The 27,206-nt window shown below is 41.2% G+C and overlaps 1 protein-coding gene across 24 annotated transcripts in view; it reads right to left on the bottom strand.

Moving 5' to 3' along the window:
* Positions 1-27,206, bottom strand: part of BICC1 (BicC family RNA binding protein 1) — a 335,849-nt gene that overhangs the window by 241,129 nt on the left and 67,514 nt on the right. For 2 of the 24 annotated variants that reach the window (XM_084996956.1, XM_084996947.1), the window contains exon 1: positions 13,590-13,803. The exons of 12 other annotated variants lie outside the window; for them this stretch is intronic. Coding sequence is in view for 5 of the 12 variants with exons in the window: in XM_084996944.1 (XP_084853070.1) it covers positions 864-918 (55 nt within the window). In the remaining 7 variants the exon portion in view is untranslated. Of the gene's footprint in view, positions 1-863; positions 1,057-12,988; positions 13,166-13,589; positions 13,892-27,206 lie in introns of those variants that run through there. 10 more of the 24 variants (XM_084996945.1, XM_084996942.1, XM_084996943.1 and 7 more) reach the window with 8 other exon arrangements.

Below are 27,206 nucleotides of genomic sequence, written 5' to 3'. Positions count from 1 at the left end.
TGAATAAATCATATTTTAGACTTTATGGAAATAAGTGGCAATGGGCAAGGATGGAAACAAAACCCATCCACAATGTAGGGATGAAAAGTTCATTATTAACTCAACTGAACAACTCTGAGCAAAATGACTTAACCTCCCTGTACCTCAAATTCTCCTCATGCAAAAAGGGGGCAAAAAAACAGTTTCCAGTTGTATGTTTCTGATTGGATTCTCCCAGAAGCAGACTCCATGATAAGTATTTGAGTGAAAATCACTGATGCAGAAGTTGGTCCCAGGGGTTGCTGGAAGGGAGGATGGAAAGTGAAGGGGGAGGAGTTCCCGTCGTGGCGCAGTGGTTAACGAGTCCGACTAGGAACCATGAGGTTGCGGGTTCGGTCCCTGCCCTTGCTCAGTGGGTTAACGATCCGGCGTTGCCGTGAGCTGTGGTGTAGGTTGCAGACACGGCTCGGATCCCGCGTTGCTGTGGCTCTGGTGTAGGCCGGTGGCTACAGCTCCGATTCAACCACTAGCCTGGGAACCTCCATATGCTGCGGGAGCAGCCCAAGAAATAGCAACAACAACAAAAGACCAAAAAAAAAAAAAAAGAAAGTGAAGGGGGAAAGAAGGAAGCTTGTACACGTGTGTGAGGGGGTCCCTCTGCAGGTCCCAGGCCAGTCTCCAGGGCACCTCTCAGAGCTATCCCTCAAGGGGACATTCACTTGTCAGGATGGAGGGCAGCTTCTGCTCTGAGCAGCTACCCCCGCCCCCTGCAAGCAGGAGTCACAGGCTGGAGGACCAAGCCATCAATGGGTGTTAGTGCTGAAAGTCCAGGCTCCCAGGAAAACCCTCAGTCCCAGGCAAATCAAGACAACTGGCCACCCTACCTGGGGCTTGAGTGGTGAGGGTTCTTGGTGGGGCACTGCCAGGGGGCCCTGCCATCTAGCATCAGGACGATCAGGTGTGCTCCTGCACGCAGAGCACTCAGCCCGGGTGCAACACTCAGAGTGGGTGTCAGCATGTGTTCAAAGCAGCGCAGAGTCAAGGGATGTGTTCTTCCCACACCTGGGACTCAGGAGCCTGCCACACCGCGCCTGCAGGCACCACGCCCTCTGGAGCCAGGTCACCTTGACGGCACTACTCAGACTGCCGGTCCCTGCCTGCATAGTTGGTTCCAGAATGCCGCAAAGGAGAGACCTCCCATACTGGAACAGCCTTTCTCACCTGCTTGGTCACTGATTCCGAGTAGAGAAATTCAGCTTGAAGTTCAAGCTAGACATCAAAGAGAACTGGAAGCATCAAAACCAGTCGAAGCAGTTCTCCTAATCAACCACCGCATCGCCCACGTTTGCCCCATCCTCCCACAGAAGGAAGTAACCCACCCACCAGAGGACCCCAAACCCTCAGGGGTGACAAGTCAACCTCTTGCACCTCTGGTACCTCCACTCCCACCAGCCATGTTTTCTGCTTCCCAAGAGCCAGCTGCATCTGTTCCCAAATGTCTGTCAAATAATCCTGCAAGCTGTGACTTTTCTAATCCTTCATATTCAGAAAAGGCTTTGGCCCTGCAACTAAAAAAAGAGGAAATGTACATTTACATTTTAAAGTATAATAAAATATTTATAGAATGTATCTCTATGTATTTTTTTAGGATTCCTCAATTTATCCAAGTTTTTTGGTTTCAATCACATTGGAAAAGCACTTCTATCTACAACCATTTCTCTAGGTTGTGTATGTGGGGTGGCTGGGATGTCTGTTCCAAGATATCTTCTCAATCTGGGGGAGACTCTCTCTGAAGACAGCAGAGAGGACACCAAACTTGAGGATCCTTCCTGACCAGTTATTAATGAAAAGGAATGAACCACTTCCTACAATACACAGAAAATGCAAATAATCCTATCGATTACTGCTAACCTTAAACATGCTCCCAGATTCACTCAAGCCAGGAGCTTCTCAAAGATCCGGCTCTTGGGCAGAATGAAATGGAGCTTCTTAGCCACCGATTTATACTAATCTCATACTTTATCTTACAAAACAGCATTTCCATCCACCATAACTTGGAACCATAACTATGTCAACAATGTCGACAACAGAGGAATAAAATGAGCAAGTTCAAGTTCAAAACCCTGAGGACAGTAAGGAATTTCTAACAGCACGACCATCTCCATCCTCAAACTTCATGGTACTGACCCAAAATTTTGAATATGAACAATATTTTTCTTTTCTCTGAAGCTTCTGGGCATGAGATTCAGGGAACTTTATAACTGGACATCTGAGATGTATAACATGCTGTACTGAGAAAATTCAATTCTGCTTAATGAGGTAGGAAAGTCTCAATAACAGGAAAATAGATGGATAGATGAAACTCCTCGGATGTGTTAAGCATAGATAAGACACGAGACATGACAAAGTAAGTTGAGCATTTGTATATGGACACAAATAGGGAAAGAAGGAGCAAAAGACACCTAAGATTCATGAAGCATTGAATATACAAAAGGTAGCTAGTACTCCTAAGGCACAAAATAGGCAGGAGGCACCAAGGCATACTAAATATTCATGAGCCTCAATATTCATGAGGTCTTATTTAGGCCACCAGGGTGACAATCTTCTACACCAGATACACAAATAAAACCCAAAGCAGTGAGCGGGCTAACTGGGAGATACCCATGTCTCTCCCACAAAGTGGGCAAACCTGACCAGAGAAGACCCTGGCTGCAAGTTAAAGATGTTTGGTTGGTGCACGTTTGCTGAAGTCACCCTGAACTGAGTGACCATACACACACATAATTTCCAAATGATACATATGTGTTGATGTGTAATTGCCTGCTTCTATGCCTATGTATATATGTATGTGTGTGTATACCACGTGTAGTGTGCATATGTTTATGTATAGTGTATGTCTCTATATGATATGACATGTTGAGTGTAGGAAATCTGTGCAGATTTTATTCACATTGTATTTTAGGCACATAACAATAATGCCTGACACTAAGTACTCAGTAAATATTTGTAGAGCTAACTGTTTGTCAATAGGGCTTACCAAGAATATTCAACTATAGAGCTTGAAATGGACCCAGACAGGAATTAGATACTCATCATTTTGGTTTTTTACCCACCAATCCCTCAATCTATGCATTTGAAATGTAGTATACATATAATACACATTAAGTGGATGGATGGATGGATGGGTTAAGAAACCAAAGAATAAAATAAATAAGCAGCATTTTTAATTACTCTATTTGAGTATTTAATCCTCATAGAGAAAATTGCATGTGACTACATTTTGATGACTAGCATGTATAAAGTCACTATACAGTTGCAAAAAAATTTTTTTTTCTTTTTATGGCTGTACCTGTGGCATACAGAAGTTCCCAGGCTAGGGGTCAAATCAGAGCTGTGGCTGAGGCCTACACCACAGCAACACAGGATCTAAACCACATTCGTAACCTACATCCCATCCTTAACCCACCGAACAAGGCCAGGAATTGAATCCCCATCCTCATGGATACTATGTTGGGTACTTATCCCATTCAGCAACAATGGAAACTCCAGAAAATTTTAAATAATAAGGTGAATATGGTGGCATATGGAGGTTCCCAGGCTAGGGGTCTAATTGGAGCTACAGCTGCCAGCCTACGCTAGAGCTACAGCAACACGGGATCCAAGCTGCATCCGTGACCTACACCACAGCTCACGGCAACGCCAGATCCTTTACCCACTGAGTAAGGCCAGGGATCCTAGTTGGATTCATTTCCGCTGTGCCACAATGGGAACTCCGCAGATATCTCTTAAATACTAATAAATTCTAACTGGAGTAAAACAATCAAAATGACTATTATCAATACTGTGCATTTTGTGTGTAGCTTATCAACCCCTACCTTTCAGAACAAAAGTGAGTCCATTAACATATATAACAATACATCTTAATGACCTCTCTGAAAATTTATCATTATCTGTCACATTGGGAGAATGATACATACACTGTCCAAAGTTTTTATAATTAAGTGAACTAATGAGTTAATAATGATTGATTATGGAGAAAACAAAATCATAGCCGATTTTTTTAACTGAATTTCAAAATGACCGAAGAGTTATGTCACGTGGTCGTAGATGGGAACAGACCACAGAGACTACGCAATCCTTACCTGCCAATACAAAACACTCTTCAAAATCAAAGGGAAAAACTGCAATACTGAAATGCTATATAAATACATTACTCCCTTCTTATTAAAAATCACAAATTATTGATATAGTTCACATAGCACTGACTCAACTGAATTCCACTTTTCATGCCCCACCTCTATTTAGTCTCATTAATACTTGCTAAGTACAACTGGAAATTAGAAATCTAAGGCAGGAGTTCCTGTCATGGCTCAGTGGTTAAGGAATCCGAGTAGGAACCACGAGGTTGTGGGTTCGATCCATGGCCTTGCTAAGCGGGTGAAGGATCCAGCATTTCCATGAGCTGTGGTGTAGGTCGCAGATGCGGCTCCGATCCCACGTTGCTGTGGCTCTGGCGTAGGCTGGCAGCTACAGCTCCGATTCGACCCCTAGCCTGGGAACCTCCATATGCCGTGGGTGCAGCCCTAGAAAAGACAAAAAAAAAAAAAAAAAGAAAAAGAAAAAGAAAGAAAAAAGAAATCTAAGGCGAAGGTTGCCCAGTGACTAAACGTATTTATTCTGAATCTGTAACGACTGAGTAGAACAGAAATACTTGCAATCATCTTGCAATCATGTTAGACTTTGTCAAGCTCTTCTGTACTCATTCTAAATATCTTTTATATCCCCTTTGTCAGTCACTGTACTAAAAAAACACTGAAATATACTAACTCATCCCAATTCGCCCAGGAGTTTCCCATTTTTCAGCACTGAAAGTCCAATTTCCTCAGAAACTGCTGAATCCTAAACAGAGAAATAAATGAAAAGGAAAAAAGATATGATTTGTGTACCCATAAGCCTTATTGCCTAGTGAAGAAGAGATTAATTAACAAGAGAATACAGCAACGGTACTTGTATCCTCAACTTCAGCTAAGGCCCAAATCACTGAGATTACCACGGTACACGTTCAGAGAGAAGCCTGCAAGCACCAGATATAGGGAAAGCTCTCCTCCCAAATTTTACTGAGACACCAGGACTGGCCCTAAACCATCCCCACCCCCATCAAACCTTAGTCAATACAAAAGGCAGACAGAGAACATAAGGAATGGTCACCTCTTGAGGAGACTGGGATTCATGATCTGAAGACAAAGGTATAAAAAGAACAAGACTGAATTTGGGGCTAGTAGATGCAAACTCTTCTATTTAGAATGGATAAGCTATGAGGTCCTACTGTACAGCACAGGGAACTCTAATCTCTTAGGATAGAACATGATGGGAGATAGTATGAGAAAAAGAATGTGTATATACGTATGACTGGGTCACTTTGTACAGCAGAAATTGGCACAACACTGTAAATCACCTTTATTTTAATAAACAAATAAAAATTAAAAATAAATATATTCTAATAATGTTTTTAGAAAACAAGACTGAGACTTACAGAAATGAAGAAGAGAAGTTATATCTGACTGAAACATCTTGAAGAAATATGTTATTTTCTTTGACACAGAAAAGGAAACTTCAGGAGTTCCCGTTGTGGCTCAGTGGTTAGCGAATCTGACTAGGAACCATGAGGTTGCGGGTTCGATCCCTGGCCTCACTCAGTGGGTTAAGGATCCGGCGTTGCCATGAGCTGTGGTGTAGGTTGTAGGTGGGGCTCGGATTCTGCGTTGGTGTAGCTCTGGCGTAGGCCGGCGGCTATAGCTCCAATTAGACCCCTAGCCTGGGAACCTCCATATGCTGCGGGAGTGGCCCAAGAAATGGCAAAAAGACAAAAAAATAAAAAATAAAAATAAAAGGGAACTTCAGACTTCCTTTGTGGCACAGCAGATTAAGGATCTGACATTGTCATTGCAGCAGCTTGGGTCACTGCTGTGCTATGGGTTCAATCCCTGGCCCAGGAAATTCCACACACCACAATCATGGCCAAAAATAGAAGGGGGAGAATTTCAACAGAGCAGAGCCAAGAACAGTTACTGAAAAATCATGTGTATGTACCTGTGTGGTGGGCATACGGCAGTTCCATGTTTACATTCGGAGTAGAGATACTCAACGAAATAAAATAGTTAAAGTGACAAACTGTGACAACTGCTTGAAGAAAGACTATAGGGAAGTCTGAAAACACTCAACTGGAGCCCCTAATACAGTGCAAAGAGAAAGTGTATTGATCAAAATATGAAGAGTGAACATGAGTTAACTAAGTAAAGGTGACAAGTGGTCAAGGAGATGGGAGAGCTTTGCGGCAGAGAGAAGAGGCCACATGAAAGCCCTGAGGCAGAGTGGAAACTGGAAGGAGGACCACAGAGAAAGACAGATAAGGAGTAAGTCAGGATAAGAAGTAAGTAGTACTATCTTGAGGTCACACCACAGATTTTTTGATCTTGAAGCTTTTAAGAAGAGAAGTGACACTAGTATATTAGTATTTTTTAAAGCATGGCAAACATCTGGAGGAGGTCAAAAGAACATACCAAAATGTCGTACATTTTTTAAAAAATCAGATTGTACAACCTAAATATATACAGTCATCCATTGGAATCAACAGGGAGAATGGGTCCAGGACCCTGCAGATACCTAAGTGCACAGATGCTCAACACCCTTATATAAAATGGCGTGGTGTTTACATATAACCTAAACACATCCTCCCGTACATTTAAGTCATCTGTAGACTATTTTTAATATCAAATGCAATATAAATGCTATGTAAATAGTTGCCTGCAAGCTGCAAATTCAAGTTTTGCTTTTTGGAACTTGCTGGAATTATTTTTCAAATATTTTTGATCTGACATTGCTATGTGGTGCAGGCCAGCAGCTGTAGCCCTAGCCTGGGAATTTCTATATGCTGCACTTGCGGCTCTAAAAAAAAAAATAAAATATATATCTATTCAAATATTTTTCAATCTGCATTTGGTTGACTGTGGATGTGAACATGTGGATACAGAGGAGCAATTGCACAGTTTTTATCTGTCAATCATACCTCAATAAAGAAAAAAAAAAAGAACATACTAGGAGAGTAGTTCCTAGGAAAGTTCTAGGAAGTTCAACTAGGAAGTTCCTACAGTGGTTCAAACGAGAGATGATGATAGGTACCCTAGAATAGGTATGGCAGAGACAGATGTCCTTCTTTGATTTGAAAGCTATCTTGGAAGTAAAATCCACAAAAGCTGATGACAGATTATACAGGATGAAAACGAGAGATGGGGAGTTCCCGTCGTGGCGCAGTGCTTAACGAATCCGACTAGGAACCATGAGGTTGCGGGTTCGGTCCCTGCCCTTAATCAGTGGGTTAACGATCCGGCGTTGCCGTGAGCTGTGGTGTAGGTTACAGACGCGGCTCGGATCCCGCGTTGCTGTGGCTCTGGCGTAGGCTGGTGGCTACAGCTCCGATTCGACCCCTAGCCTGGGAACCTCCATATGCCGCGGGAGCGGCCCAAGAAATAGCAAAAAGACCAAAAAAAAAAAGAAAACGAGAGATGGAATTGAAGATAACTCTGAGGCATCTATTTGTTCAACTGATAGAGTGGAGCCATTTACTAAGCCACAGAACATTTGAGGAAGAGTAAGTTTAAGGTGGGAAAACTGAATGTCGTTTTGGAAATGTGCAGTTCAAATGGAATGGTAGGCAGAATAATGGGCCCCACATCCTAATCACTGAAACCTATGAATAGCTTGGGTTACATGCATAGGGAGAGCAAGGGTTCCCCATGGGATCAGGATTGCTATCAGCTGACCTTAAAATAAGGCAATTATCTTAAAATCTCTGAACCAGCCCAGTGTAATCTCGAAGGTCCTTAAAACATGGAATATGGCAATAGGGAAAAACAAATCTGACTCCATATTATATCTGTCCCTTCTCCTTTAACTTTAACCTTTGTCCTTTGTCACTTGTGCTTAGTCATCCTGGCTCTGCACCTTTTGCAGAAGGATGCTGCCTATGGCCTGAAATTTACAGGATAGCTTATTCTTAAGGCTCTTTAAAAGTACTACATTTTTAGACTAAAGGTGCAGAACAGAGAATAACATCTGTTTTGTTGGAGGTTCACAAAAATGTCATGACCTGATCTACATGAACAACTACAAGAACAAAGGATTTCCGCACCAAGAAGTTTGCAGCAACTAACCACTCCCCCTCCCCTTTCTTACATAAAAGGAACCTTAATTCTGACTGAGGGGAGATGGTTCTTTAAGATAAGAGTCTGCCACCTTCCAGGTCTGCTGGCTTTCTGAATAAAGTCATTATTCCTTGCCCCAACAACTGGTCTCCAAATTTACTGGCCTTTTTGTGCAATGAGCAGAATGAGCTTTGACTTGGGAACAATTTCAACCAGAGTCAGAGATTTGATGAGGTTTCACTGCTGGCTTTAAAGATGGAGGGAGGGGCCATGAGCCAAGGAATGCAGGCAGCCTCCAGAAGCTGGAAAAGGTAAGGAAGGGGTTCCCCCTGGAGCCTCCAGAAGGAATGCAGACAGCCAACACTCTGATTTTAGCCCAGAAAGGGCTATTGTGGACGTCTGACCACCAGAACTGTAAGGTAATAATTTTGCGTTGTTTTAAACCACTCAGTTTGTGGTAGTTTTATTATAGAAGCAATAGGAACCAAACACAAGTGGCCTTTGAGACATCTAAGTGAATGGTAATTGAGCAGGAATAGGTAACATCGTCTGGACAGAACATAAACCAGAAAGAAAAGGTCTAATTTTTAGTGATCAAACCTCATTTCTTGATAATCAAAGGTATACTTTTGTGTTTAACCTCACTCAATGAAAATGCCAATTTAAGCTACACTGAAATACCATTTTTTATTTATCATATTAACAAAGAATGAGAAGTTAGACTACATGATGCTGGTGAGAATGCAAAAAACTACACATTACTGCCATGAACATGAAGAAGAGAGTTTATGGACAGCAATTTTTTAATATCATTTGAAATCAATATGCACATACCCTAAAATTGATTGAAACCAACAGAAATGTCCACCAATAGAGGCCTAGATAAATATTAGTATATCCAGCCAGACATTAGAAAAAATGTGTACTGATAAAGATATAATAAACCTTCAGGATATTAAAGAGAAAAACAAAATGCTAGAATTTTGGTTTGAAAACAAAACAGGTAATAAAACCTTATACAAGCACAAATGACCTCTGGGAGGAAACCACAAGAACCTGGCAAAAATAGTTATCTCCAAAAAGAAAGAAAGAAAGAAAACTGAGTTATTTGATGATTAAAGGAATGGAAAAAATTATATTTTTTAATGTATATTTTTATCTTTTGAAATCTGCCATGGGTATATATTATCCATTCAAAGCAAACAGATGTGCTTTTCTCAATCTCCCCAAATGGGTGGAACAGGGTCCTTATTTCTAATACAGTATGATGAACAGCCAAAAATCCATCCTTTACATGTTTTTATTTATTTAAAAACCACAAAAGAGAAGCACATGAAAAGCCAAAATACCCTCTTTAAAAAACTTGGAAGTATTTTTTATATGTTCTCCCAAGGACTACATTAATCAATATCTGTGGATCAAAAAAACTAAGACATTTTAAAACAGTATTAAACATGTACATATATGAGGATAAGGAAGTTGACCATGAATATTTTAATAAACTGATAAATATTCTAAATATAAATATTATCACTACCACTTAGATTTTTGGGGCTCTGTGAAATACTCAAACTTAGGAAAGCACTATTAAAAACAGTTCAATTAACATTGAAAAAAGATGCTTTATTGTATGAAAACTTCAACATTATTAAACACAATTATCTGAGGCTTTGTATTATCCTTATAAAAACAGGACTATAAAGAGATTCTTACTACTTCTTTTATTTAATAAGTATGGACAGTAGAAAGAATTCACTGATTTCAGGACACCCAGAAATAAAGTTACCATTTATTTTCTAAAAGGAAATTAATACAACGTGGTATTGCATATTTGAAAGTGGCTAAGAAAGTAGATCTTAAAAGTCCTCCTCACAAGAAAAATAAAAATTTTTGTGGCTATACATAGTGACAGATGTTAACTAGATTTACTGTGCTGATCATTTCACAATATGTCCAAGTATCAAATCATTATGTTGTACACCTGAAACTAATGTTACATGTCAAATACTCCTCAATTTTAAAAAGAAATACAAAAGGAAAATAAAAACTCTTGGACACTCCTATGAATTCTCTGTGCACAATTTCAAAATTTGAGTATCACATCTCTCTCCCTGATTAAAACCTTTCCTGGAGTTCCTGTTGCGGCTCAGCGGTAACGAACCCAACTAGCATCCATGAGGATGCAGGTTCAATCCCCAGCCTCACTCAGTGGGGTTAAGGATCCGGCATTGCCATCCTCAGACCTGGCGTTGCTGTGGCTGTGGTGTACGCTTCCAACTGCAGCAACCCACTTTTCTAAAATCAATCCAATCAGTGCCACATAAATTTTTCTATTCTTACTCCCATCATTAAGACATCCTAAGCAGACTTAAAAATTAAACACAAAATTCCTCTAATACGGTCTGACTTTGAAAAGCCACTAGCTCTGTTATACACTGAGTTTAATTTCTCTTGTTTGTACCCCATTGGTAACTGAGGTTTTCAGACTTAATGGAACTGTTGCTTGATATCAGGAAGGAGAGGCTGGTAGTAGGGAGAGCCCAAAAATCCAAAGCATAAAATTCAAAGAAAAATAGAATATAGTCAATTCTCACACAGCCAAGGGAACTTGACTGGAATGATTAAGAGTGAGCGACAGTGTAAACAACCTATTATCCAAGATAATGGATAATCCAAAAAGCTGTTCCTTTATACTTTGGGAAAAACCCAGGGTTTTCTTTGCCCTGTAGACTTACCTTTCTAAGGTAAATACTCCCTTTAAGCTAAATTAGCCTGCATTCCTTCTGAGGACACCTCCAGTCACCCAATGGGGCAGAGTCAGCCAGAGGCAGACTAGGTGGTGAGGGCGGGGTACCAGTGTTTCACAACTGGTTCAGCAGCAGAGGAGAAAAAACTCCCATCACTTCAAATATTAGGAAGGACTTGCAATGAGCGATTCCCACCCAGCCTCCCTCCTGAGAGGAGGAGATAGTCACCTGGCAGTGATCAGATGACACTGGGGGAGAGCCTTGCCATCTGCCTGGGATGGACTCTAACACAGAGCACTGTAGCTAAGGATACCCCTCCCCCACCCCCGCAGGGCCAGGCCCTCGGAAATGACCACTGCTACAGGAATGGCGAAGGTTTTGATATCTCCCAGCCCTGAATGCCGCACACACATCCCTTTAGCAAGGAGAGTCCTCCTTTTGTCATGGGTGTGAGACCACCCCAGCTAAACCTGAGAGTCAGGTCTAAGCATCTTTCCTCCTGTATCCCCACCATAGCCACCTGCTAGGCTTCCTTTCAAACCAGCTGTGCAGGAAGTTCCCAGGAAGCCAGAGGCATGATGGCATGTAACACATAGGTGGCCACCAGTGGTACAGGATGAGGGAAGCTCTGCCCACCCCAGCAGGGCTTCATCAGCCGGAACTTTCATGAGGAATCAACTCATAAGACATGTACATATCGTGAGGATTAGCTCAAAATAGCCACTTCCTGGCCATTCAATATCTTCAAAGGCACCATCAAGGTAGGCCTCCCCTCCTTCTCATGTACAGGAGAAGAGTGGGTGTGAGCTCTCTGGGAGAGACGCCCTGAGACAACCGTGCACACATGTGACTATTCCACACACTGTGGGGAGGGGAGCATGGCTCAGGCATGGATTCTGAGCTTTTCTGATGCTGAGTTGGGGGGACACAGCAACCAGGTCCCTGGCCTCTCTGGCAGTTGTTCCAGAAGCTGTTTCTTTCCACTCCTTTTCAAGCTCCACTGGCCCCACATTTAAGAAGAAGCACTATCTGGAAAAGGCTCTCCAACACAACCAAGTTTTCTGCCATCAGGAGACAATCATTTCTACTGCACTTACTGAGGCAGGAATGTGGACTATTATTTTAGGCACCTTTTCAATAGCCAGCATCAAAGAGAAAATTTCTGAATCACTCCTTATTAAGAAGAAAAACAGATTGAGCTGAATAACACTTCCAAGTATCCTATCAATTAGGGAGGGGTACTGGAATACAAGGTGGGCCCTAGCCCAGGACCTAGGGGTATGTCTGTGTTGGGGAACAGAAAGGCAGATTGCAGAATGTTCTGGTAGAAAAATAAAAAGCTGGAGTTCCCGTCATGGCGCAGTGGTTAACAAATCCAACTAGCAACCATGAGGTTGCGGGTTTGATCCCTGGCCTTGCTCAGTGGGTTAAGGATCCAGTGTTGCCATGAGCTGTGGTGTAGGTTGCAGACACGACTCAGATCCCGAGTTGCTGTGGCTCTGGCATAGGCTGGTGGCTACGGCTCCAATTTGACCCCTAGCCTGGGAACCTCCATATGCTGCAGGAAGCAGCCCAAGAAATGGCAAAAAGACAAAAGAAAAAGAAAAAGCAACAATTAGAAGAGATTCTTTTACTAGAGTCTCACAAGAAATAATAACTTGAAAACACTCTCTAAATGAAAAGGGAAAAATGATCAAAAGTAAAGATGTTAACATTGGAATGTAACTGAAAATGTCACACAGGAAAAGAAGGATAATTAGGAAACTGAGGTCACAAATCAACAGTCCTTTTTATCAGAAAACATTTTAGTTGCACTAACCCTCACATCCACCTCTCCACACCCACTACAGGGGAATATGTAACTTCTTTTTTGCCCTATGACTAAATATAAAAGCTTCTGCTATCATTTAGATAGAAAAGTCAAAGACAGCTGCAGTGAAAACCTCCTTTTAGCCTTCCATCAAGGAATAATTAAAATTTTAAGTAGGAAACATTCCATGTATATACAGTAAGAGCACTAAATGTGATTTTTTTTTTAAAGCGAAAACACAGTTTACTTACTCTAGCTGAAATAGTTGCCAGTTCAGAAATATTTTTTCCACTTGGAACACAGTAATACTTCAAATAATCATTTGGAGAGATTCCTTCTGTGCTTCCACCATTGTTATTACAAAGAATTTAGGGTTTTAAGAGCATATTTGGGATTCGATGTCCATGGTTTCAAATTCAGGTACGTATATTTTTAAAACTCAAAGCGGCTTCAGAAAGATTGCAGGGAACTAGCAGAGATCCAGAAAGCACTGCAATGTAGCCAAAAACCTTTGGATAAATAACATCTGGCATTAGTGGTTTGCTATCCTTGAGTTTCTCAACTTCCTCTCTGGAGAAACTTAAGTCCCTTTTGGCCTCTCTCTGATTTCCTTAAAAATGTTTCTGGAAACAAGACACTTCATCGTCCATCTTCTTTATCTGGAGAAGTGCTGGTAGGAAGCTAGCTCTCCTGGAGCGAGTAAGTCCCCACATACAACAGCCCTCACGTGGGCCCACGGCAGCCTCAACTCCTGATCTTTTCAATTTGTAGCTTATGTGGAAGGAGCGAGAGGCATGGATTCCCATCCCAGCCTCTCTACTTACTAGCTCCGTGCCCTTGAACAAAACTTACCTCTTGTCCTCCTCCTTGGGTCTGTCTTGAGGATTAAGCGAGGTTACATGAAAAGGAACCGGCCCCTGCCTGGCACCCAATAAATGGTCAGTGCCCAGAGAAATCCCAGTGCTGACCGTGGCAATGTCAGCTCCAGCTGACAGCTGGGCAGCTTGGATACCAACCTCATCTCATCATAGAGAAGCAGCTTTCTCTATCTGCTAGAGCCTCCTCTGGCCCTGGCCGACCTTCTGGATCCTGTGGTCTCTCTGTTTCTTAGCAGCTGCCCCCTCTGACCAGCTGTAACTGTCCTCCCCTCACTTACAAGTCTTCAATAAAATGACTACCTAAGAACCCCGTCAAGAAAAAAAGCAACCACTCATTCCTTCCCTTAACGCAGGCCATCTGGGAAAAACTTTGCTTTCTCTCCCCTGCGCCCCTGCCCCCACAAACTCAGTGCTGCTATCTTGTTAAGTGAGAAAACAGGGCACTGAATGATGTTACTTGAATTTATGTGTGAATGTATTTTCGGAATGGTAGTGATCCCTTTTGAATATTATACTTTGTATATACATGCCTTACTTTTGTAACATAAGTTTCTAAGGTACTGCACTATTTAAATATTATCTGAGAAGGCAGAGACGAACCTAGGAGAATTCTCTAATTAAACTGAGGTTAAGGATGGAAGGCAGGATATAAAATGACTAAAATCTGGGTTTGGGCTACATGAGAAGTTACAGAGGTTATGATGGACAGCAAGGGTGCTACTTGAAATGTGGTCTGCTCCCTGACAGCAGGGAGGGGACGTCAAATCATACAGAAGTGAGGGTAAGCATTTGGAAATTTTTACAGCAACTTGAAAGAGTAGCCATATGTATATGAAATTAAAAAATAAAAATGGGGAGTTCCCGTCGTGGCACAGTGCTTAACGAATCCGACTAGGAACCATGAGGTTGCGGGTTCGGTCCCTGCCCTTGCTCAGTGGGTTAACGATCCGGCGTTGCCGTGAGCTGTGGTGTAGGTTGCAGGCACGGCTTGGATCCCTCGTTGCTGTGGCTCTGGTGTAGGCCGGTGGCTACAGCTCCGATTCAACCCCTAGCCTGGGAACCTCCATATGCCGCGGGAGCGGCCCAAGAAATAGCAACAACAACAACAACAACAACAACAACAACAACAAAGACAAAAAGACAAAAAGAAAAATAAAAAATAAAAAAATAAAAAATAAATAAAAATGGAGGCTCATCTTTGCTGCTTTTACTGATAATTTTCATTTTTCTCAGAATTCATTTTCATTGACTATTAAAGGAAAAGTACAAGGAACAATAAGTAGCAGTCCACTGTAACTTTAAAATTTCAAATCAAACTCCTCCACAATAGATTTGTGCCTGAAAGACTGGGGAAAGAGACTTCCTCTGACCTCCGCGGAGTGCACAAGTTTGTAGAGAGGATAAATATAGTTAATTCGGGGGCTCAATGACACTCTGCCAAATCCACTTTCCTGTCTAAGGTGTGAAATATAAGCCACGTAAGGTGAGAAAATTTATTTTGACCTTCCTGAAATAACCTATTTAAATAAAGCATATACAAAAAAAAAAAAAACCCACAGTAAATAGTACTACTTATTCTTATACGCTCATCAAACATCAAAATATTAGTGAAAACTTGATATACGAATGTTTGGAAAATCACCCAAAGCAGCAACTCTCTGCAAACAATAAATCTCTCATGGTGAGGTTTCCTCAGTAGTGGTGAATGTGTCCCTCTCCCTGGAATCTCAGTTTTGATTAGGAAGTCAACACAGTGATGGTAAACAAAGGCACATGTTGAAAAATCACTATCACACAAGCAGAACCATCAGAAAATCCTCATTTAAAAAACTGGGAGTTCCCAATGGCTTAGTGGGTTAAGGATCCGGCACTGTTGCTGCTGTGGCTTGGGTCTGATCCCTGACCCAGGAACTTCTGTATGCCCTGAGTGCGGCCAAAAAAATTAAAACAGGCTGCACTAGCAGCTGTGGAACTGGCACAATTCTGTGTACTCAAGGGTAGGAATCTCAGATTTCCTCCGAATAAGATAAAGATACAACTCACTTCTCAGAACTAGCGGAAGGACCACATCAAATAGTGGGCATGTGCCGAAACTACAGAGCAAAAGTTCTCCCAGTGTTGTCCAGGACCCTTGGGGATTCTTGACATCCTTTCTGAGGGTACAGGGATCATAACTGTGCTCATAATAATAAGTCAGTCTCTGCCTTTTTCATTCTTATTTCCTCACAAGTGTACAATAAAATTTTTCAGAGGCTACATAAAGAGTAATAGTGCAACAGACTGAATGCAGACACAGGCATGAGAATTTGGTTGGCTTCCAGTACATGAGATTTGAAAGAGATTTGCAAAAATATAAAACAATATCACCCATCTCACCAAAAGCCTTATTTTGAAACTAAGAATTTTTCATGGAAAAAAAATTTTTGAATTAACATGCAATGGCTTTAGAGTTACGTTTCAATGCACTGACAAATACATTAAAATTTCTCAATGTTATTGGGGGGGGGGGGCTATGCCCCCTAGAATGCAGAAGTTCCAGGGCCAGGGGTCGAACCTGAGCCACAGCAGAGACAATACCAGAGCCTTAACTCACAAGGCCATGAGGGAACTCTTGAATGTTCATTTCTAATAGAGAGTATCAAGAGTTATAACCTATATGAATGACATCTCTTTTGGGGTCCTAAATACTTTTTTAAATCTAAAAGGGTCATGAGACCAAATGTTTAAAAACTGTTGCTGAAAGTGAAAGGATTGTGTACATTTTAATATGTGAGCCAGACATACATCAACTCCGTTATTTGTAAATATACCTTACTTTAGTATGCATTTCTGCTTTATGCAAAAAAGAAGTTTATTAGACTATTTTCTGTGTTTTTAGCTCACTTCTAAGTTGCCTCTGCCCGGGGCGGGGGGGGGGGTGGGGACCGGACCTGAAAAGCCCTGTTCTCTGGCAACCACGTGTCCAGGTTTTCCAAGCCCTTCTTAACATCAAATGTGTTTCCCATTTCTCCCATCAACCACAAAAATGTTCTTTATATTTCAACATTTGTAGGTCCAAATGCATCTCCCAACCTGGTTCTCACATACAAGAATAATGACAAAACATCCTCCTATTGTATTGTCTGTAGCAATATTTTAAAGATTTCAGCACAGCTCATGTGATCCAATGCATGTTGGCTGGTTCTGACCCACACCCCAAGAATGGCTGGTTACTCTGGCTGAGAACACTCCCGGCATGCTTGCTTAGCTTCTGCAAGAGTCCACGCAGAAGGACTCACTCCAAATATCATATAAGATCACTTACATGTGGAACCTAACAAAAAAAAGATTCAAAAGAACTTATTTATAAAACAGAAACAAAGAGACTTCAAAACCAACCTTATGTTTACCATAGAAACTGTTGGGGGGAAGGAAGAATTCGAAGAGTGTGAATAATGAATACACACTGCTGTAGAAAACAGATGATTGGCGAGAACCTATTGCATAGCTCAGGAAAATCTACTCAATAGTAATAACCTATATAGGAAAAATGAATGGACATATTTATATGTATGACAGATTCACTTTGCTATACACCTGAAACTAAAACAACATTGTAAATCAACTATATGCTAATAAAATTAAATTTAAAAAAGCAAAACATTCAAAAAAGAGAAACAAAGCCTTAAGGTTAATGAAAACAAAAAAAAAAAAGAAAATTTTTCTTGCAAAAACTGAAATACTATATCTTTAAATAAATAATTTTTCCAAAGAAGACTTGTTTAAAAAAAAAAAAAGAAGGATACACCCCAAGGTCAGCCAGTAGATGTCTGAATTTTATTTTTCTTTCTCTTTCATAAATACCAGAGGCTTTGTTAATTAGCAAAATGAGTGTTAAAAGTTATTTTCATGGGTGAAATAGCAATGTTTTTAAAATGTGTACTGACGAAAGACTACGGGGTACTCCAGCCCTTGACCAAACAGGGCACATGAACTGAGAGACTCCAGTGGCCCAACCCCTCTGGATTGGCATCTAGGCTTATGAGTTCCAATGCAAGGGTTGACCAGAAGTCACATCATGCTGCTTGTATGACTTCCCTCTGGCTTGAGTGAACGTCTCATACAAGGACTTCAGGAGTACCCAAAGGGACAGAAAGCTATGACATCACAGGGCTTAGTTGTACCGGGCCTTGCTCGTGAATAAGGCAGAATCCCATGCGAAATTTTAGTAGTTAGACATTACCTGCAATAAGGCTGTTGAAGGAGGAAACTCACCTATGTTATCTATGAATACCTTCAAAAAAAGAACCAAAAAAATTATAAACCATCAAATTAGATTTGGGGGGATTTTTTTTGTTTTTGTTTTTTATGGCCACACCTGGAGCATATAGAAGTACCCAGGCCAGGAATTGATCCAAGCTGCAGCTGCAACCTACACCACAGCTGCAGCAATGCCAGATCCTTAACCCACTGCGCTGGGCCAGGGATCAAACCACACATCTGCAGAGACTCAAACTGCCGCCATGAGATTCTTAACCCACTGCACCACAGTGGGAACTCCCAAATTAGTTTAGAAGTGTTAGCAAAACCTCTTTTAGGCCCCCAGGGTCTCAGACATGCTTACTCCTTCTTACCCAGTGCTCTCCTCTAACTGCTAAGGACTGCCCACATGGATTCAGAAGCCATAGGGATTCTGCTTACAAAGCCAGTCTCTTCAGTAATGACAAAGGCCTGACACGATCTTCCAGTGACTGACATTCAGAATCTAGTGACCTTTCTGTGAGGAATCCAGTGACTTCGTTTTGCAAGAAAAGTAGTTTAAGGAACAAACATCCATTGACTACTTTAACAGGCCAACACTGAGCTACACCTTTATAAAACTGGTATAAACCAGACCCAAGGCCATAGAGGATGGGCAAGCAATCAGCCCAGGGCATCATTACACAATCACTATGAAGCCCTGCCTACCACTGGAGGCAGCAGGGAAGGGAGAAAGGAAAGTACTGGGAGAGTAGGAGGGAGCCAAGAAAGGAAAATATGCAGCTTCCAAACTTCAAGCCACGCCAAGGAATTGTGTTGTCATTCTGTTTAAGGTAAAACTTCAGATAATACAAATCCAAAGTCAGATGTATATTATCTGCTTGGGCTTCCTTCCATTCATGATGAAGAATTACTTATAGTAAGTACCAAATCTCCTCTCTCATCCCCCAAGTCATCAAAACAAACCCAAGAGCCAAATGATGGAATACCACAAAATAATAGAAAAGCATGCTATCAAAGAATACCTAGTGACAACAAAAAAAATTCATCATATTTTATCTCCCTCTCCCTACAAAAAGGTGGGGGGACCACCAGCTGTACACAGCATGAAGTTTTTTCCATCTGCCTATTTTTTCCTCACACATCCCAGCACCAGGGATCATCCTATTTGACATTTTGTCCCTCTAGTTTTCTCTATGTGTTTAAATATAAATACATATGCTAAATATATATCCACAGATATAGATATGACATAAATGTTTGATTGACTTTTTTATGCTTTTTAATTTTATGCATATATCATGTTAAGAATTATAATATTTTCATGAAATCTGCTCAAACCAACAAATAATATTTTCACAATAATGGAATGCCATGGAAGTAACACATTCTTGCCTCTAGGTAATCTCCACATATCTGGCTTCCACTGAGACTCTCTATAAAAGGAATGCACTGCTTGACTGTATCTTTTCCATTCAACAAGTTTTTTTGTTTTTTTTTTTTTTGCCTTTGAATTATATATATATATTTTTTTTCCCACTGTACAGCAAGGGGGTCAGGTTACCCTTACATGTATACATTACAATTACATTTTTTCCCCCACCCTTTGTTCTGTAGCAACATGAGTATCTAGACAAAGTTCTCAATGCCATTCAGCAGGATCTCCTTGTAAATCTATTCTAAGTTGTGTCTGATAAGCCCAAGCTCCCGATCCCTCCCACTCCCTCCCCCTCCCATCAGGCAGCCACAAGTCTTTTCTCCAAGTCCATGATTTTCTTTTCGGAGGAGATGTTCATTTGTGCTGGATATTAGATTCCAGTTATAAGTGATATCATATGGTATTTGACTTTGTCTTTCTGGCTCATTTCACTCAGGATGAGATTCTCTAGTTCCGTCCATGTTGCTGCAAATGGCATTATGTCATTCTTTTTTATGGCTGAGTAGTATTCCATTGTGTATATATACCACCTCTTCCGAATCCAATCATCTGTCGATGGACATTTGGGTTGTTTCCATGTCCTGGCTATTGTGAATAGGGCTGCAATGAACATGCGGGTGCACGTGTCTCTTTTAAGTAGAGTTTTGTCCGGACAGATGCCCAAGAGTGGGATTGTGGGGTCATGTGGAAGTTCTATGTATAGATTTCTAAGGTATCTCCAAACGGTTCTCCATAGTGGCTGTACCAGTTTCCATTCCTACCAACAGTGCAGGAGGCTTCCCTTTTCTCCACAGCCCCTTCAGCACTTGTTCTTTGTGGATTTATTAATGATGGCCATTCTGACTGGTGTGAGGTGATATCTCATGGTAGTTTTGATTTGCATTTCTCTTATAATCAGCGATGTTGAGCATTTTTTCATGTGTTTGCTGGCCATCTGTATATCTTCTTTGGAGAACAGTCTATTCAGGTCTTTTGCCCATTTTTCCATTGATTGACTGGTTTTTTTGCTGTTGGGTTGTATAAGTTGATTATATATTCTAGAGATTAAGCCCTTGTCAGTTGCGTCATTTGAAACTATTTTCTCCCATTCTGTAGGCTGTCTTTTTGTTTTCTTTTGGGTTTCCTTTGCTGTGCAAAAGCTTTTCAGTTTGATGAGGCCCCATGGGTTTATTTTTGCTCTAATTTCTATTGCTTTGGGAGACTGACCTGAGAAAATATTCATGATGTTGATGTCAGAGAGTGTTTTGCCTATGTTTTCTTCTAGGAGTTTGATGGTGTCCTGTCGTATATTTAAGTCTTTCAGCCATTTGGAGTTTATTTTTGTGCCTGGTGTGAGGGTGTGTTCTAGTTTCATTGCTTTGCATGCAGCTGTCCAGGTTTCCCAGCAATGCTTGCTGAATAGACTTTCTTTTTCCCATTTTGAGTTCTTGTCTCCCTTGTCAAAGATTAATTGACCATAGGTGTCAGGGTTTATTTCCGGGTTCTCTCTTCTGTTCCATTGGTCTGTCTGTCTGTTTTGATACCAGTACCACACTGTTTTGATGACTGTGGCTTTGTAGTATTTCTTGAAGTCTGGGAGAGTTATGCCTTCTGCTTGGTTTTTGTTTCTCAGGATTGCTTTGGCGATTCTGGGTCTTTTGTGGTTCCATATAAATGTTTGGATTGTTTGTTCTAGCTCTGTGAAAAATATCATGGGTAATTTGATAGGGATTGCATTGAATCTGTAGATTGCTTTGGGTAGTATGGCCATTTTTACAATATTGATTTTCCCAATCCAGGAACATGGAATATCTTTCCATTTCTTTACATCTTCTTTGATTTCTTTGATTAAAGTTTTATAGTTCTCGGCATATAGGTCCTTTACCTTCTTGGTCAGGTGTATTCCGAGGTATTTGATTTTGTGAGGTGCAATTTTAAAAGGTATCGTATTTTTGTATTCCTTTTCTAATATTTCATTGCTGGTATACAGAAATGCAACTGACTTCTGAATGTTATTCTTATATCCTGCTACTTTGCTGTCCATTCAACAAGTTTTTAATTAAGCATGTCCACTAGCTAGGTGCTTTGATAGGCCCAGTGGAAAGACAAAGGTTCCTTCTAATAAAATTATGCAAGTTTCTGAATTCTCATTACTCCACTGAGAATTGACCAGAATGCCTTCCTAAAAGCACATTGTCTATAAACACAGAAATAAGCAGAAATAAAAAATTTGGAAGTCAGATTCACAATCCACATTGTTTAATGCACTGCTTACAAATACATCTAGAATGCTCCGAGTACAAATAAATGAAAGACGAAGGTAAAGGTAAAAGAAATGAGAAATTGGTGAGGTAGATACCTTTGCTGGGTACTGAAAATGACCAGAGTGAAGAAAATATTTCTATGCAAGAAAACTAAAAAAGGATAAGCAGCAGTATTTTTACAAACCCCAAATGGAAATAGTATCATGAAACATTTCACAAATAAAGGTGACTGAGATCCTTCTTCATGATTCACATAAAGCAAGAGCATCTGGAAGAGTCTGACCAAAATTACACTTGCTACCCGTTTGTCTCTGTTTAGGCTGGGTCAGTGCTCAATTACCAGTTGGCTTGGTGATTCCAGGTTAAGTGGGTCCAGGTCTGGGAAATACACACACAGTTCTGGTTTAAGTTAAATTTCCTATTGACACATAACTTTCCTAACCTTTAAGTTTCCAAACTGCATTCGCACAAATCAAGCACAAATTCTAAGTTCCGCTGGCTCAAATATATTATGGCTAGAAAGTCAAGGGAAAGATAAACAGACAAAGCCAAAGTAAGAAGCAGTTCAAAAGTTTGAAAAGAAGCCTACAAAGATGGGATCAATTGGAATAAGTCACTATGCATCTGTTCTAAATAGTTCCACTTCATCCTCTTTCAAAACCAGGATCCAAGCTCCAGTTATCTTGGCTGCTCCCACCATTGCCTCCAGCCTATCACGCTCAAAGAGTTCATAGTGAGGGCTGGCCAACTTGGAGAACCTTTAAGTCTGGTAGGGCCAAACTTACAAGGGCAGCAAGCCAGGAAAAGCACATGCGAGCATCACGCTACAGCACGCATTTCAATGTTACAAGGCAAGATAGAAGATAACCTTAGCCAAAGATAATTTCTCTAACCCTGACATCAGAACCAGATGCTATGTCTATTGCTTTTAACTAAACTTTCCTACATGGGTGCTCTGAGCCTTCTAGAACCAGGAAACATATAGATATTCTTATTATTACTCTCTAGGGAGTCATGTTGCTTCTCTCCTGATTACTGCAGTTGATCAAGAAATCATCTTGAGTTTTAACTCCCAAGGCTATAGGTCTGGAGGATACTCATAAACATAAATTTCCCCAAGAAAGATTCCTGACATTCCATTCCAACTGTAACAGACATCCCTCAAGAGGTTTAAATGTTATCACATGGACACTTGTTCCTTGCGGTAAGGGGAAAAACCAAGTAGGAAAATGCGACACTGTACAATGAAGAGGTTTGAGGGAGTTCCTGTTGTGGCTCAGTGATTAAGAACCCGACTAGTATCCATGAAGATGTGGATTCAATCCCTGGCCTTGCTCAGTGGGTTAAGGATCTGGCATTTCCATGAACCGAGGCATAGGCCAGCAGCTGCAGCTCTGACTCGACCCCTAGCCTGGGAGCTTCCATATGCCACAGATATAACTGTAAAAAGGGAAAAAAAAAAAATAGGTTTGAACTTGAGAACCTCCAGGAAACTGAATAGACAAACCCTGACCTACTCCCTTTCCAAATGAATGTCACTGGCTGTATCAACTGTATCAAACATATTCTACACATAACTTACTTGAAGTGCTATTTTCCATCTTTCAGTGGAACTTGAAAAGCACACAAACAGTGTTTGCATTGCACTTTTTTTCCTTTTTTGGCCACCCCACAGCATATGGAGGTCCTGGGCCAAGGATCAGATCTGAGCCGCAGCTACAACCTACGCCACACGTGTGGCAACACCAGATCCTTTAACTCACTGTGCTGAGTTAACAAAGGATAGAACCTGCATCCTAGCACTGCAGAGGTGCCACCTATCCCATTGTGCCACAGCAGGAACTCCTGTACTTTTACCAAACCTATCCCCTATCCCAGAAGGGGGAAAAAAAAAAAACACGAAAGCCCAGAGAATTCTTCAGCATAGCCTAATAAGTAGAACATCTTGACCTGTGTTTTTGCAAAACGCCTTCCTTAGGAACGTGAAAGGTAAAACAGGGGAAGCCTGAGCAGTTTCTGCATCCCACCTTATGGCGAGCCCACAGCCTAGCAGCTCTGGGGAGAAGTTCCCCTTCTCCGGGAAGGCCTTGGTGTTTTCACGCAGTTCTTAGAAAAGGTGGTTGGATATGATTCTCACCTCTCTCTTCTGATAATCCAGTGAGTGGAGAGGAGACCCGGGAGGTGGGGAGAAGAAAGAAACGGAGCACTAGGAGTAGGAAAGACTGCGAAGAAGTCCCAGACGAACATGGAACACAAAGCCCAACCCTTACCTAAAAAAACCCTGGCTGGATGGAGGGGACTGGGAAACCTCCTGCCTCCGTGGAGTGGAGTCAGTGTGCTGATGTGGGCAATCTGTGCACACATTTCTCTTCTATTCTGTTTTTGCTGGCCAGCAACCCTTCTTCCTCTCCTTTCATCCTTGCCAGAAGAATTCCTCAGTTTCAACTTTGGGGTGAAGAGATAACCCGCTGGAACATTTAAATAAGTGCTTTGGAATACAGATTTTGATTTCCGAGGCCTTGGAACAAATGCAGCCCCGGTTTAGGGCACGATGCTCTCAAGGGGAACTCCTCTTTGAAGGGAACAGACCAAAGGTTGCTTACGCAAGGGCATTCCCAAGCCAGACCCTTCCCATACGAGCCTGGGGCCCTGTCTGGCACCTGCCGATCAGGGCTGGCCTGCTGAAAGATCCAGGGATGGTCACCAGGAGTCTGAGGAGAATGAAGAAAGGGGCGGCTATCCCATGTGAAGAACTCAATTCCAGGCAGTGTCCTAGAGGTTCCTGAACCTTCTCAGCTAGTCCTGATGAAAGCTCTCCTAGAGACAGAAGCCATTAGCACCATGAATTGTACAGATGAGGAAAGCAAGGTAGAGACCTGGGGCAAATTACCTAAACTCATGCAGCCAGAAAGTTGTTGGAATTAGAAGGTCACTGGCTGCAAAATTCCCGCTCCAGGAGAGAAGGTGAACTTCTTCTTTCCTGTTCTCCCACAAGATTTCCTCCCCACAGTATTTTGATCACATAACATCTCTCAGTATTCTCCACAGAGCACGCCCTATCTAACATCCAAGGCTTTATGCCAGACAGTGCCTCCCCCGGACTCCCACCTCCCCAGGGTCCTTGAGATGCTTACTTCAGAATCAGGTGATGTTAACTCCCCACCACCCTGGGAAGCCTCTCTAGGCACAGCTGGTCAGGGGAGCCGTAGAAATTAGGAACTTGAAAAATGCTGCTATAAATTATATATTTAACATTACACAATTTATTTAAATCTTCACTTGAAACATCCAGTGGTTGTCTTAGATCCCAGCTGGCTATACAGCTCTGGTTATAGCATTGACAAGGAGTTAAAAATATGAATTTTTTTAAAATTTGTCAACTGGTTAAATATCCCAGAGCGTTTGTTATAGTTGTTTTGGGGGTACTGGGGCGGGGGTTGGCTATGCCCACAGCCACCAGGGAACTCTTTTTTAATTTTTTTTTTTAAATCAGTCAAAAACTGAAGCATCAAAGTCAAATAAGACCGTGTATATGTATGACTGAATCATTGTTATACAGGAGAAGTTATCAGCACCTAGCAAATCAACTAGACTTCAATAAAACTTAAAAAATAAAAAATTTAAAAAGTCAAAAAGTCAAGTAAGCCAGTTATAGGGGGAGGAAAAGGAAATATATATATCTCATCTATTTTATATATTTACTTTATATCAAATATGTTCTCTTTTAAGAAAGAACAAATCACTTTTCTTTATCTTCGCAGCTCTCCTAAAGAGAGAAAAGAGTTCTAATTATTTTTGAGGGCTCATGGTAAAGGCTAATGCCTGAGATCAGGACTAAGAATTCAGGTCTGGCACTTCTAGGGAATGAGTCATCCTAGACAACAAAAGTTTATACTCTTAAATAAAACCATTACGACAAAAATTTAAGTTAAACATTAAGTATAGAAATTCTTCTATAAACATGCTAAACACTTTTCCACATCTTGCATACAGCACAAGAGACATGGTCTATGTTCCTGGACTGGAAAAATCAATATTGTAAAAATGGCCATACTACCCAAAGCAATCTACAGATTCAATGCAATCCCTATCAAATTACCCATGACATTTTTCACAGAACTAGAACAAACAATCCAAACATTTATATGGAACCACAAAAGACCCAGAATCGCCAAAGCAATCCTGAGAAACAAAAACCAAGCAGGAGGCATAACTCTCCCAGACTTCAAGAAATACTACAAAGCCACAGTCATCAAAACAGTGTGGTACTGGTATCAAAACAGACAGACAGACCAATGGAACAGAAGAGAGAACCCGGAAATAAACCCTGACACCTATGGTCAATTAATCTTTGACAAGGGAGACAAGAACTCAAAATGGGAAAAAGAAAGTCTATTCAGCAAGCATTGCTGGGAAACCTGGACAGCTGCATGCAAAGCAATGAAACTAGAACACACCCTCACACCAGGCACAAAAATAAACTCCAAATGGCTGAAAGACAAATATACGACAGGACACCATCAAACTCCTAGAAGAAAACATAGGCAAAACACTCTCTGACATCAACATCATGAATATTTTCTCAGGTCAGTCTCCCAAAGCAATAGAAATTAGAGCAAAAATAAACCCATGGGGCCTCATCAAACTGAAAAGCTTTTGCACAGCAAAGGAAACCCAAAAGAAAACAAAAAGACAGCCTACAGAATGGGAGAAAATAGTTTCAAATGACGCAACTGACAAGGGCTTAATCTCTAGAATATATAATCAACTTATACAACCCAACAGCAAAAAAACCAGTCAATCAATGGAAAAATGGGCAAAAGACCTGAATAGACTGTTCTCCAAAGAAGATATACAGATGGCCAGCAAACACATGAAAAAATGCTCAACATCGCTGATTATAAGAGAAATGCAAATCAAAACTACCATGAGATATCACCTCACACCAGTCAGAATGGCCATCATTAATAAATCCACAAAGAACAAGTGCTGGAGGGGCTGTGGAGAAAAGGGAACCCTCCTGCACTGTTGGTGGGAATGGAAACTGGTACAGCCACTATGGAGAACCGTTTGGAGATACCTTAGAAATCTATACATAGAACTTCCACATGACCCCACAATCCCACTCTTGGGCATCTATCCGGACAAAACTCTACTTAAAAGAGACACATGCACCTGCATGTTCATTGCAGCCCTATTCACAATAGCCAGGACATGGAAACAACCCAAATGTCCATCGACAGATGATTGGATTCGGAAGAGGTGGTATGTATACACAATGGAATACTACTCAGCCATAAAAAAGAATGACATAATGCCATTTGCAGCAACATGGACGGAACTAGAGAATCTCATCCTGAGTGAAATGAGCCAGAAAGACAAAGTCAAATACCATATGATAGCACTTATAACTGGAATCTAATATCCAGCACAAATGAACATCTCCTCCGAAAAGAAAATCATGGACTTGGAGAAAAGACTTGTGGCTGCCTGATGGGAGGGGGAGGGAGTGGGAGGGATCGGGAGCTTGGGCTTATCAGACACAACTTAGAATAGATTTACAAGGAGATCCTGCTGAATGGCATTGAGAACTTTGTCTAGATACTCATGTTGCTACAGAACAAAGGGTGGGGGAAAAAATGTAATTGTAATGTATACATGTAAGGATAAC

This window comes from Sus scrofa, chromosome 14, assembly GCF_054392235.1.
Source record: "Sus scrofa isolate SSC_HxYL_T2T_F1_AM1 chromosome 14, Sscrofa_HxYL_maternal_Yorkshire_Landrace_v2.0, whole genome shotgun sequence".
In the NCBI taxonomy this organism is placed as follows: Eukaryota; Metazoa; Chordata; class Mammalia; order Artiodactyla; family Suidae; genus Sus; species Sus scrofa.
Note: the sequence above shows the minus strand (reverse complement) of the source record. Positions and strands in the feature narration are given on the sequence as shown.